Genomic DNA, 15,734 nt, shown 5'->3' on the forward strand with positions numbered 1-15,734 from the left:
ACTAGCTAGCATGCTTGTGCGTTGTCACAGGACAGCTAAATTTTTATATTAAAAGCATACGGATCGCACGATAAGATAATAATACTGTAAAATTAAATACCAACGTTAAAGTGATATTTAATCTAAAAAGCAAAGTTCGTGAAATTGACACAGTCACGGAGAGCGTGGCGTCGCAGGTTCACCAACTCTACTATATAGACATTTCCGTGTGTTGCAACGAAAACAAATAATGCCCTAATAATTTAAACATGAACATGTTATATTGTTAAAAAAAGATAATGTGAACGTGATGTTCGAAATGTCAATAGTCTCACTGATTAAAAGTACAATCAACTTAAAAACTAACATAACATATTAGGCATGTTTGACATACTTGAAGAGTGATGTTTTATGAGTGATGTGTCCAAACATTTTTAATATAATAGATATTTTTCTCTGTTAAATGAACTTAGCAGTTCTGTGCTAGTTAATATATCTCCAAACAACCCAATGACAAGTTTTTGTGATTGTACGGCAAAGTATATTTTATACAAATAATTAAAAAAAATTATCCATGGATCCTCATTCTTTGGTATTCAGTAGCTAATTAGACATATATTGTAAAGTAAGATGTGCTGAGGTAACAATGACAAGCTGCTCTTCGACCAATTTGTCTAAAGTCAAGTGCTCAAAGTAACACAAATTACAGCAATGCAAACTAAAAATGCAAAGAGCTTGAGCACCGAAGAATGTGCATGGAAGTTCTCTAAAAAGGGTACCTAGCTATTTCCTCCTTTTTGATTTTTCTCATTGCTTATATGAATATGCTAATATTTTCATAAATAGTAACATCATACCTACAAAAATAGTATCTGTCGATGGCGTGACAAAGAGATCAGTCATTGATTTTTTCCAGGGAATAAAGACATACCAGTCAAAATCTTTGCAAAAATGCAACCAATACTCCACATATGAAATTATAGCAGGCAGCGATACCCAGCTCAAATTGCATATGTTATATTGTTTAAAACTAAAAATTGAATATATTAGAGAATAGAGAATGTATGAGCACTGCAAAAACTCATATTGCACATATTACATTGTTTTAAACTGAAAACTGGATAAAAGATTTAAAACTAAAACTTGAAAATTCAAACTGCAAGATGACCAGGGGTAAACAACATAACACTAAAGAAAATAATGACGGTCTGAAGTTTATGGACACAGATAAGAAAAACAGAGAATGTTCAATTCTGCACATTCAGCATTGTAACTATTTTTTTTAACTCAACATTGTAACTGAATTGAAGCCACATACTTAATAATACTGCATTGCTTCACATGTGTTCAGTTTTGAAACAAAATCAACATGCGCTATATTGCAAACTGACTATAAGCCTATATGTTTCTATCCAAAACCAGCATAGATTGGGGTTGAAAATCTATAGCTTCCAGCTAAGAAGGAAATCAAGAAATTAGCACACAAGTGGACCAGCAGAACTTGAATCATATGTATACTTTGCTTGAATAGACCTTAATAAATTTCACATGGTTATCAATAATAACTCAGTAGACTAAACATTTCATAATCATAAGCTTAGGTTAGCATCTAATACCTTCAATTTTGATACACACCACCTTTAGTATGGACACCGGACCACATATAAATATAGAAAAATTATTGTTATTATAAGAAAGGAACATAATCGATTATCTCTTCGCCATTTCCAAGAGCACATTCATACGGGTCACCGCTGTCATAGCTAGAATAAAAACGGATCCATCAATGAGTGCCCCCTGCAGCATATCAAGCCTTTTTGCTAACTGAAGCTGAGAACTTGTTCAACGGCTATTGTCGTGTGCATCATTCTAAACACGGATCATCAATCAAAACCAAATTAAATTGCACAAATCTGTACAAACGAAATCCCTATTATTAGCTATGATGGTAACAACACCGCACTACAGTACACAATATTTTTTTTCTCCAAGTAATTGTATGTGAGTTCATTAGAGTACATCTTTCTACTGAGATGGTTTTCATGTTGGCAAAAAAAACAAGAAACCAAATAAAGTTCAGATTCAGATATTTATCCACTCATGACTATTGCACAGCTCCGACCAGCCTCTAATTGGCCTAGAACAGAGATCACAGCTTTTCCATGCCTAGCTATGGGATGCAAGAACACTAACCCTGACGAAGACGTGTAATTTCCATGTCACAGAGAAACCCGTTAATGCTATTGACCTCTCTGCTACACATGATGCAGTATGTTCCTCTTCACAAACTTATTTATACATGTCTTTTCTATCCACTTTCTCTTGCCACACGGCAAATGTGAAAAGCATAAAGTGAATGTCAGCCTGTGTAATATTGACACGTTGTCATGAGCTTTGTGTCCAACCTATGATTCATGAATGTAGCATGGGGTCTATCTAGATGCCTAGGTTGTCTGCACTGCTGAGCTAATTATTTGTTTAGGTGAGTTTTCTTAGCCTTTTATCAGGATGCAACTGTGTGCCTAAGTATTTAGTCTAGACTTGCAAAGTTGCAACTATGTCACCTTGATTAGTTTATTTCATATAAAAATATCTTAGAGCTTGTAGTAGATTCTGCTAAAAACATGTATAATCACTTAGGCTCTTCATCCTAATAGCTATAATTCAATAACCTATTCTCTTTGTCTTTTTTTAAGATGCAACTGTGTCTATGCATTTAGTTGAGATTTGCTTTGGATAGCAGGCCCATCTCGAAATACTCTTGTTTATTTTTGATAGAACAGTATGTATGATGCTCCGATTGCTAAATTTATTGATTGTAAATAACATTTTTAATTATCAAAGGCACCAGATAAGGAATAATAGTATTTCCTTTTAGTATCATGTACTTTCCTGTCATTTAAACACTGGCATTAGGCTTCTGCTTCGTGATTGTTGAGGCCGACTATTGCAAAGAAATGATAGTGTAGGGTCTTTTCTATCAAGTTCGTTGCATGGTGGTTGTGCTATACCGCTATTTCTTATACGTCAAGGAGTACTTGGTGAAAGCATCCTTGGTGGACACATCAATATTTTTAGCTGTATAATTTGTCAATTACTTATGCCTAATGTTTCATATCAGTAAGGCATTTTTGCTTGTAAAGAGTATAAAAACTATAAGGCATGGCAATGTTATTGAAGGAGACAGGTAACAAAATAAATGACAGCAGGAAGGGGTTGGCACACCTGGTGGCAGTAGTGAGCGATGGTGTAGGAGGCGTTGAAGAAGCTGGGGTCCACCGCGATGGAGTCCTCGGAGCAATTGCAGATCGCGAGGGCGTGCAAGATGTGCAAGGCCTCCTCCAATTGCTTCCTCTAGTTCTTGTTGCTTCCTCTTCCATGAGCAGGATGTGCTTCCTCTAGTTTCGCTCAATGGGATGCGGCGTCGTAGCCAGCTTCAGGGCATCGTGGCTAGAAAAATAATCACAAACTCCTTTGTAACAGATAAGATCATAAATACCTGACGAAAGCTTTAGGAACAGCAACTTCTATCCTCATCAGGCACTTTATTCAGTCCAAGCACGAGTCATATGTTTGAAAAAGTCATAGGATGTTTCAATTGCATAGTATACAAAATTTCCACATTTCAGATAAAAATGTTGACACTTTTAAGGAGCGGTATTTGGAGGAGCTTCTCATTCATTAAACAACACCTTTGACAAAGTAGTATGCTGCTACTTTGCTAGTCATATCACGAGCGTTGTAAGCTGGTTATGAGGTACATATAGACGAAATCAGAAATTTGTAGCCTCGGTTTCCTATGGTTGATCCTCAGGTTCAGTCACAAAACATCCAGGGAAGATGGAGATGGAGACATAGGAGGGAGGACAGGGCAGTGGGGATTCAGGTACCTAGTGGTGATGCTCCAGCGACCTAGATCTGAGAGAAGCTTGACCTCGCGTTGCAGATCCGTGGTCGTCGGCTTCTGAAGAGGTGGACGGGGCGAAAGTGGATGGGGCGCACCACGGGGATGAAGGATGCTGCGCCACTGCGGGGAGGGAGGAGCCACGTTGTAGGGCACGCTATAGGGAGGAAGTAGCCGGACAACGACCGAAAGACCTCCTATGGTGGGCCGGTGCAGCCGCGTAGGGAGGGATGGAGCATGGGGTGCCTGGAGGGGTGGAGCATGTCACGGAGGCGAACCAAAGAGGGCGGGCGCGGCCACCTACGGGCGGGTGCGGGGCGTGCGGTGGCGGCACGGCCACCTATGGGCGGGCGCAGGCGGCGTCGATGCGGCCACCTACGGGCGGGCGTGGGCGGCGTCACAGCTAGCTCCAGGCAGGCGCGTGGGGCGTCAGCGCGGTCAGCTAGGTGAGGGTGACGATTGGGGCGCTCCGATGTGGAGGCGGGTGGATGAATCACAGGATCAAGGCTGAATCACAAGAGCACTTTCCTTTTAGCTATTTCCTTTTGAATGTTGTCGCAAGGGACGGGCGTCGGAGCGAGGCTGCCGGAACGCAGGAGGGAGGACGTCGGACCCACGTGAGAATGTCGCACCAAAACGGTGTTCACTCTTTAGTCTTTTTAGTTGTGAGAGATACACAACGGACGTCCAGAAGGATGGACGGACCTGACCCGCCCAGACCCAACCCACCTGTGCCGCACGCCGCCTTATCCTTTCCTAGCCCATTCACTCCCGCCGCGCTCGCGCCCCTCCCAATCTACACCGCACCCCGCGCCTAACTCATTGTCGCCCCGCACGCTCCGTGCTCCAGGCCTGCTAGCGCCCCTAGGACGAACGCCGTGCGCCACGCCCAGCTCGCTGCCACCCTACTCCCTCCCTCCCTCCCCCTCCCCCGCGACCTCCATTGGTACCCCATGCCCCCAGTGACCCGGCTCCCGCTCCCCCACCGAAGACGAGGACGATGGCGGCGGCTCCGACGAGGTAGGTCGGTCCTCCTCTGAATCTAAGCCTTCCTCCTCCTCTGGATCTGAGGGACGTGACGGTGGCTAGGTTTCGATGAGCTCTGGGGTCCTATTCCCTCCTCCCTCCGGTGAGCAAGAAGGTGATGGGCCAGGGGCTGGAGCAGCCTGCACCTCAAACCCATCCCGTTGCTGTTTGTACGCCCTTACTGTTTTCTCCGTGTTACAATGGGATTTTTTGGATATTACAACAGATGCTTTTTGAATGTTGCAATAGGCGATTCATGTGTTGCAGAATGGGAGTTCTAATGTTGAGATTGTATTTTTTCCCTCTAATGTTGCAACTTGTGAGTTTTAACTTTTTCTACGTGTTGTGGCAAGCGATTTTAATTATTGAAATTACCTTCAAATGTTGCAGCACTGAAAGGTGATTTGAGATGTTTCCATTTCTATGTTTCATGGTTAATTTTGCGATGTTACAGTACTACTATTTGAGATGTTGCGGTACATAATTTTTCGATGTTGCACTATATAGTTTTGCGATGTTGCAGTATTTATATTCTGATATTGCACTACATAGTTTATACAAATTTGTGATGTTGCACTTGAAGTTTTTTGTGCTCTTGGGACAGGGGCACAGTGGGGAACGGGGAGCGGTGGGGGAACGGGGCGCGGAGGGGAATGGGAGCAGGGGCGTGGTGGACTTAATTCTATTCGATTTTACATGATGGGGCAGGCGGGTTTGCGAACGGGAGCGGCTTCCGGACGCATCTCACGCGCCGGACGTCCAGGCGCTAGGAAAGCAATTTTCTATTAGATGTTCCTAAACGGGTATTATTAGTGTGGGAATTTTTAGGCCATCTGTGGTGGCTCCTATAACACTCTTATAATAATGTAATAAGATAATATATTGACTTTGTAAATATTATGTTTTTATATATTTGGTTAAACTTATGATAGTTTGAATTATGAGGATTTGAAATCTTTTATATTATTTCAAGACGGATGGAGTATCTATTACAACATCTTCTTGGGTTTCCGTATATAACTTGAGTTGTTTCCCTAGTTAGGGAAGACATATATATTTTTCTTGGAGACAGGGTCTATGTGTATCCTCTAGGCAACCTGTTAGAGTGTACTCCTATTTCCTATCAACAACAACAATCACATAAAAGGATATCTAGCTATTTTTCTTGATTGAAATAGATCATAGAATCATGATTCTATCCAATGTCTTTATACCTACGTTAGTAAAAGGTGAGGTCTATGTTGTTGATCATGATCATGGAATTAAATTTTTAGATAGAGTCCACTGATTTACGTTGACTTTGATGGACGTAATCTTAAACATCCCATAGTACATGTTTTAGGTATTTTTTATTTCCAAGCATGTATGGGAATCAGATTGCTATATTCTTTTTTTTTTGAGGAATCATATTGCTATTCTTAATTTGCTATTATTAGGCATGGACTCTTCGGTTATAACTTATTTGCCAGGCATGTAGTCTTTAGTTTTGAAGCCGTTAGATCATCATAAAGTCCAATAATAAGTATTTTTATTTTATTAATGTGGGAATTTTTAGTCCACATGTTGTGGCTCCTATAACAATCTAAAAAAATGTAATAAGATAGTAGATTTGACTATAAATATTATGTTTTTATATAATTGGTTAAAGTAAGATAGTTAGACTTATGATATTTTAAAATCTATTATACTATTTTGGGACAGAGGGATTATCTAGTACAGTGATGGCATATATCTGATCGTGGGCATATGTTACATCTTCTTAGGTTCTGACTTGAGATGTTTTCCTTAAGCCTAGCCAATTCCCTTACTATAGTCCTAGTTAGGGATGTGTATCCCTTTAGGTAACCTACTTAGGTGTACCCTTACAACAACAACAATGGCATAAAGGATTGTCTAGTTATTTTCCTTGGTGGAAATAGATCGTAGGATCATAATTCTATCTAATTTCTAAAAATGCATGTATTTATATCTAGTTACGTAAAAATTTAGGTCTATATTGTTGATCATATAAATCATAATACATCAAACTAGATCTGTAGATATGTCATACGAGTGCACTCATTTATGCTGATTTTAATGAATGTAATCTTAAACAACCTTTAATCCATGCGCATGTGTTACAACGGTACCTAATCTGGTCGTCTATGCTGTCGTCTACATTATGCGACTCTCTTTTGTTCCAATTATTTTATTCTTATTAATCAAGTGGTGCAATTAATTGATAGCTAGTGCAATGTATTAGGTTATTCTAGGTGTTATTTGTGAGCCATTCCAGCACCAATGCGATTTGGATTCCATTCGACCAACCAAAACTATGTCAATATGACGTCGATTAATTTGACTCTAGTTTGTTGTTGTTTGTTGTCATGCAATGTGGAGTACAATGCCTCTTATGCGTACCACTCCCTCTTCGTCTACTTTGACCGCGACAATGTGGCTCTCAAAGGATTTGCCAAGTGAGTCATCGCTTCTCACCAAGTTCAGTTATCCATCCGTTAATAAATTATAGCATTACCATTTTACGCTTTCCCTATAATGGTGTGGTTTTGCATATTTGTTCCTCAGGTTTTTTAAGGAATCGAGTGACAAGGAGAAAGAGCATGCTAAAAAGCTCATGGAGTACCAGGTATCAGTTGCTCTAATTTCTTTGACCCTTTGGTCCATTACTGAGGTAACAACACGACACTGGATGTGTTTTTGTGCCATAATAAGAACAAACGTGGAGACAGTGTGAGGCTCCAATCGATTGTGACGCCCTTAACGGAATTTGACCACCCTAAGAAAGGCGATGCTTTGGACGGTGAGTTGTCATGCATATATTTTCTTCTTGTTTGTTGATTCTTACCTCTAGATTAGGATGGGATCTGAATGCCAAGTGCCTCAGAGGAGTCTACATGTGTGGTACAACACTACAGTAGAGAAAGTAAACAAAAGCCCACTATTGTCAAAAAGTGATTTTATATGAGTTGTTGCTTTCAGTATATGGATGGATGATAGCTTGAAAGACAGTGATTAACAGTTTGACATTGACTTATATATTAGAAGGCTGGATACTGATAGTATTAATAGACAAATGTTTATTTGGGTATCACCTGCAATATTTATCTTTCGTAGTTTTGTTCATGTTTGACATATTTGGAAGCTAATATGATATCTATGTTTTGATATGTGTGCCTTTTGTCTGATTCAGCTATGGAGCTGCCGAGCTGGCTCTGGCTCTAGAAAAGGTGGTTAATGAGAAGTTGCACAACCTTCATGTTGTAAGTTGCTTTCACATGCTTATTTACTGAGATATATTGAGTGTTTTGCTTAAGTCGTACTTAGAACATTTATGGGCAAATATAAATTGAGCCACTACATGTTGTACACTTGTGCCACGTATAATTTCTAATGAGTTTTCACCTGTAATGAACATGTGGCAATAAGGTGCAATGATCCTCAGCTGACAGACTTCATCGAGAGTGAGTTCCTCGCGGAGTAGGTAATGCAACCAAGCATATGTTCCGTATTATAGAACAAAAATATACAATACCATATTTTGTTCTATATGATTTTTGATCCACTTACGATGCAATACTTAGCTGAACAAAAAATTTGTATTTATTTCTTTTCAAAGGTGGAAGCCATAATAAGGTCTCCAAGTACGTTGCCCAGCTAAGGAGGGTGGGCAAGTTGCACATTAAAGGATATCTAGCTATTTTCTTGATGGAAATAGATCATAGAATCATTATTCTATCCGATTTCTAAAAATACATGCCTTTATACCTATGTTAGTAAAAGGTGAGGTCTATGTTGTTGATCATGATACATGGAATTAAATTTTTAGATACGAGTGCATGTATTTACATTGACTTTGATAGACATAATCTCAAACATCCCTTAGTCCATGTTTTAGGTATTTTTATTTCCAAACATGTATGGGAATCAGATTGCTATTTTTTAATTTGCTATTATTAGGCATGTACTCTTCGGTTATGACTTATTTACCAGGCATGTATATTCTTCAGTTTCGAAGCTGTTAGATCATCATAAAGTCCAATACTAAGTATTTTTTATTTTATTAATGTGGGAATTTTTAGTCCATATGTTGTGGCTCCTATAACAATATAAAAACAATGTAATAAGATAGTAGATTTGACTGTAGATATTATGTTTTTTTATATACTTGGTTAAAGTAAGATAGTAGATTTATGATTATTTAAAAATCTATTATACTATTTTAGGACAGATGGATTGTCTATTACAGTAATAGCGTATATCTATAGAATTTACATATGGTTGAGGATAGATGTTACATCTTATAGGTTCTGACTTGAGATGTTTCCCTTAAGCCTAGCCAATGCCCCTCCTATATAGTCATAGTTAGGGAAGATATATATATTTTTGAAACGTGGTCTATGTGTATCCCTTTAGGTAACCTACTACCCCTTATTTCATATCAACAACAACAATCACATGAAAGATTGTCTAGTTATTTTTTTATGGAAATAGATCGTAGTATCATGATTCTATTTGATTTTTAAAAATGCATGTATTTATACCTAGTTTTGTAAAAATTGAGATCTATATTGTTGATCATAGATCATAATACATCAAATTAAATATTTAGATACGTGTGCACTCGTTTACGCTGATTTTGACGAACGTAATCATAAACATCCCTTAATCCATGGTTTACAATTACATAAGCCTCATACATGAATCATATAACAACCTTGTATAAACTATTTAAATTGATGGAACCTGAATTGATGATGTGCTAATTATCGTTAGGCACGTTGCGACCGATCCTATGTGATTTTACTCGTCCTACACTAATATAGAGATCATAAGTACATAAAAATTTAAGGTTCGCAAAAAGTTTATACGCCACTACACACTGCTCTATAAATTTTTACTATACCATGATATGATTCACAATCACATCTATATTGCTAATATTTCATCCTTGACCATACATTTCAGCTCCGATTGGCAACCGTTACAATGAACTCTCTCCCTACTCTAGGCACTGCTGATACATGATGTTAATTAGTATAGCTAAATTAGTGCAAAATCCTATTTCCTCCGTCATAAAATATAGTGTATTCTGGCATTTGAAATTTGTCCTGAAATATAGTGCATTCGAGAAATGAGAAGATAATGTTTACTTAAATAAAAACACATGATTATTTTGTATAAAGAAAGTAATTTATATACATGCCATATTTCATATAAGGAGACTAAGATTTCACCTTTAATCATGCAAAATAGAATCAGATTTCAATACATAAGTAAGGTAAGTGAGGGATAAGTGCGTCTATTGCACTCTCCCTTATTTTGTTTTGGAATGGTCAGAATACACTCTATTTTAGAACGGAGGGAATATATTCTCTCTTCTTTATTGGATGGAAATAAAATTAGTTTTACCCCGATAAACAAGGAAAAGCTAGTACATATACCATTTCCCAACGAAAAGGAAGCCGGGGTCGGGCACTCGCTGCTACTACTGGTTCATACCCCACTTGATCAAGACTGGTCGCGACACACTTCCTTCCGCTAGCGGAGCGGAACCGAGTTGTAAGCGCCACCATTTGGTTGGGTCGCGAAAGCCTTGGCGACGCGAGGGAGAGAGAGGGACGCGTACCGTCCCGGCGGCCACAGTGGAAGCGAATAAAGTTAGTTAACCAACGGGCGTCAATATTTATCGGCGGCCTCCTCCGCCTCCACTTCCCCGCTTGGCGCTTGCGCCCTTTTTAACCGCTTTTTAAAGCTCCCCCCGGCCTCCACTGCCTTCTTGCTTCCCCACACTCCCCACTTCACCTTCGCCCTCCCCCGCTGCGAGAGCGAGGCGCCGAGGGCGCGGAGGGGCTAGCGCTAGCGGCGCCATGGCCCTGGCCGACGCCACCGCGTTCCCCTACGGCCTGCGCGTCCTCGTCGTCGACGACGACCCCACCTGGCTCAAGATCCTCGAGAAGATGCTCCGCAAGTGTTCATACGACGGTTGGAATCTCTGCTTTCCTCTTTGCTTCTTCAGCTTCATGGATAAGTTGGGTTGGGAACGGAAAAGATGCTAGTTCATGTGCTTGGCAGTCGGAAGGCTCACTAGCCCACGCCTAGTGTTCGTTCAAATTACACAGCGAGTGATTTGTGATATTTCGCGCTTATGAGTACGTTCTGATAAGCAGTCTCCTTTTGCCAATCCCTTGTTGATTTAAGTGTGTGTTTAGCATTAGCTATCGTAAAGGTGATTGATTTCCTAGCTTATTCGGGAAGTTCCCTTGCACAGATACATGTCATCAAATTTCCCACTTTTGGGCTTCTTTTATCTTCTTGTTTTTGCTTGTAGATGCTGTGAGTGATCGGATCATGATCGCTCAGACAGGAGGCATTTCTACCTTTGATATAGCTTCTCAATCTATGGTATCACTTTACGGGTGAAAGCTATAGGCCTAGTCTATTAACCTTTTCAGATAAAAATTCATATGGTGAAACATGGAACACGGCATAGGCATTCTAAGTCTGCTTTCACTGTGAAATTATCATTATTTCCTCTCCGTTTTAGATCTACGGTTAAGCACTCAGTTGCGCTCGTGCGTAAATTTGTAAGAACTATAGTTTAGACATATATTCCGTTCCTTGTCTTCTGATTTTATAGTGCTGCAGAGTGGAGTCTATTTACTTGCTATATTTTTATCGCACCATTTTTTTTCGAAAACCATTTTATCACACCATAGCTGGCTTTGGGAGCAGAAAAGTTTTCAGTGAATTTCCGAACTAGCATATTTTATTTGTCTTTGAGAACATCTTTTACTTTCATCTGGACATAATTGTTAGTCCATTTGGCTGACATATTAGCGATTGTATAATTCTTCCAAAAAATATATATTAGCGATTGTATCACTACTGACTTATCTTTTTTCCGATAAACTCTATTGCAAATAATCAGTAATATCAGCTGAAATTATGTTATAAGCATGCATCTATATTAATGATCGATAATTATCCTGCCTTCTACTAAAATAGTTATTTGCCTACAGTCACCACATGCGGTTTAGCAAGCATTGCTCTCCAAATTCTCCGAGAGAGGAGAAACAAGTTTGACATTGTAATCAGTGATGTCAACATGCCTGACATGGATGGTTTCAAGCTTCTCGAACTCATTGGACTTGAGATGGATCTACCCGTTATAAGTCAGTATTCAATACCAACACATGTCTTTCTGCAAGTTACTTGTTTTCAATATCTATTATCAAAATACCAAATTGCTCCAATCTGTTTTCACAGTGATGTCCATAGACGGAGAGACAAGTAGGGTGATGAAAGGTGTCCAGCATGGTGCTTGTGACTATCTCCTGAAGCCTGTTCGGATGAAGGAACTCCGAAACATTTGGCAACATGTGTATAGAAAGAAAATGCATGAGGTGAAAGAGATCGAAGGTAATGACAGCTGTGACGATCTCCAAATATTTAGAAATGGTGTGGAGGGATTCGACGAGAGGGGCCTATTTATGAGAGCTGACTCTGATACCATGAGGAAGAGAAAAGACATGGATAAGGACCATGCAGATCAGGACTCAAGTGATGGAGCTACTGTTAAGAAGGCTAGAGTTGTCTGGTCTGTTGACCTTCACCAGAAGTTTGTAAATGCTGTCAACCAAATTGGATTTGACAGTGAGTGCTCTCTAAAGTTTGATAAATTTGCAATTCCCTTCGTAAATTTAAATTTTTTGCATGATCTCAATTTTAAATTGCAACTATTGCTCTCTTGCAGAAGTTGGGCCGAAGAAAATACTGGACCTTATGAATATTCCTGGCCTGACAAGAGAGAATGTGGCTAGCCATCTTCAGGTATGGCAGATATCATGTTCAAACAGTAATATTTTTTATGTTCTCTTTCCTTATAAACTGGATCTTATGCTGATTGCTGATGAGCTTTGACATGGCATAGTCCTCGTCTATTTTAGCTTGCAGATTGTGGATTGCAGCTTGCAGGTTGTTACAATTTGCAAGCTGAAACAAACAGGTCCTAAGATTGTAACGATCCACATGCCTTGAAAACTAATTTGCAACTTTCAATTTTTTTTCCTCAGAACGCAGATCAGAGCTGAGTGTCATGCTATTAATAGATAGAAAAAGCCTGTCCAAGCACATGCATTAGTGTTTTGTGTATGACACCCCTGTTTACAAAAAATAAAACATCACTTACATACACTCGTTCCAAGCAACAGTCACTTGCATCCTTAACTACTAGCAACATTTTTTTATGAAAGAAAAACTTACAACAACATCAATGAAGCTTTTTGTTCCAAGTGATTTGCATGCGCTTCATCCTTAATTTAAAAACAGAAATGTCAAGACATTCGAGATTTCATGGAAAGGACCAACAAAGTTTGAAAGAGATCATGTAATTCAATACTTACTTGACATCCTTGTATGCCTTAGAATTTATAAATTTTTCTCTAATATTACTTTTTTCTCCTCTGATGTGTAACACCCCAGTCCCGGCACACGGCACACTCTACCGAGGGGTGAGCCCCACCTACATAGCAACCTGCTTGCGCTTTCGTCCTCGCTTCGCGCAAAACGGTTAACCGAAGGTTACTACGCGTCCTTAGTCTGGCTATTTAAGTCGGTCTGGCCATAGGATTCACAGTTTGGGACTAAAGCATGGTTGCACAGTGTTTCGCAATGCTACAGTACTCGCATCAGCCTGTCGCTACAGCACTCGGCCGTTTGGCCCAGCCCATCAGACCAGCCTAGCTTGGCCCATTTAGCGGGGTCTCACATGATGCTTGTACTTAGGTCTTGATTGTCCTAATAGTAGTTTTTTTTCTGTGCAGAAATATCGCCTCTACTTGAGTAGGTTGCAAAAGCAGAACGAGGAAAGGATAATGGGTGCTGCTAGGCAAGATTTCAGTCACAAGGGACCATCAGATAATCTTAACCTCCGAAGTTCCTTCCAAGAGCAACCAGGCAACCTTTCCAATGGATTTCAGCATAGTTCTCAGAAGATCCAAGCTCAGATCAACATTCCCGATCCTCATCTGGATGACACGAAGACTTCCGTGCCCTTGAAGGTGCCAGATAAAAATGGAACTTCAGTAAGTGATGCTGTTGATCCTCAGAATATGACCAGTGCTTCACCTTTAAGTGGGGTGTTCTCTTTTGAAAGAATGCCAGTGAATCAGGACAGGAAGTTATCAGAGACCATGATCTTGGAATGTCAATCCTGGAGTGGAAGTGTGCCACCAAAGCAGTTCATGCAGTATCCAAAGCATAACCATGAGCGCTGCGACCTGCTAGGAGACTATTCTTGCTTGCCCAAACCGGACTTAGAGCACCCAATTGCCCCTGGTCATCTGTATGCCCCACCACCAGTAATATCGATGAGTTGCAGTGTGGAGGGAGATGTCAGAGACTTCTCAGATGTAAAACCAGATCTTCTTGGCTGTATGAAGTCCTTATCACCGGCACTGACTTGTACAGTTGAGTCAGTTTCTGCTCAACTTAGTGACAGTGTTGTGACCTCAACTAACAGTGACCAGAAGTTTTCCAGTGTGGAGGGGTTGTCCAGCATTAAAGATTGTGACTTTGATCAGGAAAGGAACCAAGCCACTTTGCTTACTTCAGAAGAGGCAAGTATAATATGCGGCACTGATTTGACTTGTCTACATGATGAACTGTCTGGCTATCAACTTCAAGGTGTCTCCTTCGGGAATATAGGACTGAGTAGCATCGATTTATTTCAGTGCAATGATGCAATGGCACTACCTGGACTGCATAATAACTGGTATGATGATGTAGAGTTTAGCAGTGAAACTATGGAGTTCCCATTGCTAGACGGAGGCCTGTTTGCATAAATGCCTCAGCCAGCCCTATCTTTCGACCATGCCCTTATGTGAGCAAGGATGACGTTCTTTGGTATGTTCCCGTATAGTGCCTCCTGTAGGGCTATATTAATCTAACTTGATCCTGTGGTGGAATGATTTAATTTGTAGTCTCTCCACTTTTGATAATTGTCTGTATTATAGACTGTGCCATGGTACAATGACCGCAATATATACTCTTCACGATGATCAAACCTACATACGAAGACTGTCAAATCTTTGCCTTGCACAACTGACTTTTGCACTAAATTCTTACTCTGATGCAGCATTGCACATATGTGAGACATAAATTTCACTGGAAACTTTTAGTATAAGTGAAGAGGACTCCAGCAGGGTCTGCAGAATGTGAAGCTATGTGTTGATCTAACCTGAAAAAAAATTATATAGGTGAAGGTGATAGTGATACGGCTGTATGCAGAGTTCTAGTGCAATTCCGATGCAGAGATAGTGTATAATCTCTCTCTATATGTGAACTAGTTTTCCTACAGATTAGTTCTTCAACTTAAATTGGGCCACACAGGTATTTGGTTGCTGCATCAGTGCTCCCCATGGATGTTGAATGACATAGAACTATAGAAGCCATGAGTGGCAGATTTACTGACACTAGTTGTAATGCAGGATATTATTGCCAGAACTACAGACAGCACCCTGATTGGAGTGTTATGATTCTGAAATCTATCTGCTTTCACATTGGAAACGTGATGATATATCTGAATTACCTGAAGCTGACAGGTTTGCGTAAGTCCTTGTTGTTTTGTGCGCTCTTTCTGTCAGTTGGTCAGTAACTCCGACGATCAAAACCATACCTCATTCTTTCCAATGTCTCCTGCAAAAATTAATATCTTCTGCGAAGCCGATATATGCTGTGTTACATGGATACGATGTTGAAGGTTTAGCTCAATCTGAAGACCGTTTACTTAGCTTGATAGGAGAGATACGTCGAAGGTTTAGCTCAA

At 40.0% G+C, this 15,734-nt stretch overlaps 2 protein-coding genes across 3 annotated transcripts; both read left to right on the forward strand.

Annotated features, from left to right (window-relative positions):
* Positions 1-7,231: 7,231 nt before the first annotated feature.
* Positions 7,232-8,390, forward strand: LOC136455429 (ferritin-1, chloroplastic-like). Its single transcript, XM_066455458.1, has 5 exons — positions 7,232-7,365; positions 7,475-7,535; positions 7,622-7,709; positions 8,108-8,164; positions 8,320-8,390. The coding sequence occupies exons 1-5, from the start codon at positions 7,232-7,234 to the stop codon at positions 8,388-8,390; spliced, it is 411 nt and encodes a 136-aa protein (XP_066311555.1).
* A 2,225-nt stretch (positions 8,391-10,615) lies between these two features.
* LOC136450898 (two-component response regulator ORR26-like) lies at positions 10,616-15,306 on the forward strand. Of its 2 annotated transcripts, XR_010758474.1 has the most exons (6): positions 10,616-10,891; positions 11,929-12,081; positions 12,176-12,562; positions 12,663-12,739; positions 13,732-14,812; positions 15,045-15,306. XR_010758474.1 is itself a non-coding variant. In XM_066451564.1 (5 exons), exons 1-5 carry the CDS (start codon positions 10,777-10,779, stop codon positions 14,749-14,751), a joined length of 1,752 nt encoding a protein of 583 aa, XP_066307661.1. In that variant the 5' UTR covers positions 10,616-10,776; the 3' UTR covers positions 14,752-14,976. The 2 variants fall into 2 exon arrangements, 1 of the variants encoding a protein (XP_066307661.1); XM_066451564.1 differs by lacking the exon at positions 15,045-15,306 and having other exon boundaries at positions 13,732-14,976.
* Positions 15,307-15,734: the final 428 nt, after the last annotated feature.

Source organism: Miscanthus floridulus, chromosome 5 (genome assembly GCF_019320115.1).
Source record: "Miscanthus floridulus cultivar M001 chromosome 5, ASM1932011v1, whole genome shotgun sequence".
NCBI lineage: Eukaryota > Viridiplantae > Streptophyta > Magnoliopsida > Poales > Poaceae > Miscanthus > Miscanthus floridulus.

What these genes read in the sequence shown, in the direction of transcription:
- LOC136450898 (XM_066451564.1), top strand. Translation starts at nt 10,777, where the DNA reads ATGGCCCTGGCCGACGCCACCGCGTTCCCCTACGGCCTGCGCGTCCTC. An exon ending in CCGCAAGTGTTCATACGACG is followed by an intron (nt 10,892 to 11,928) that starts GTTGGAATCTCT and finishes ATTTGCCTACAG; the next exon opens with TCACCACATGCGGTTTAGCA. An exon ending in GATGGATCTACCCGTTATAA is followed by an intron (nt 12,082 to 12,175) that starts GTCAGTATTCAA and finishes CTGTTTTCACAG; the next exon opens with TGATGTCCATAGACGGAGAG.
- LOC136455429 (XM_066455458.1), top strand. Translation starts at nt 7,232, where the DNA reads ATGACGTCGATTAATTTGACTCTAGTTTGTTGTTGTTTGTTGTCATGC. An exon ending in GAAAGGCGATGCTTTGGACG is followed by an intron (nt 7,710 to 8,107) that starts GTGAGTTGTCAT and finishes TCAGCTATGGAG; the next exon opens with CTGCCGAGCTGGCTCTGGCT. An exon ending in TGAGAAGTTGCACAACCTTC is followed by an intron (nt 8,165 to 8,319) that starts ATGTTGTAAGTT and finishes TCACCTGTAATG; the next exon opens with AACATGTGGCAATAAGGTGC.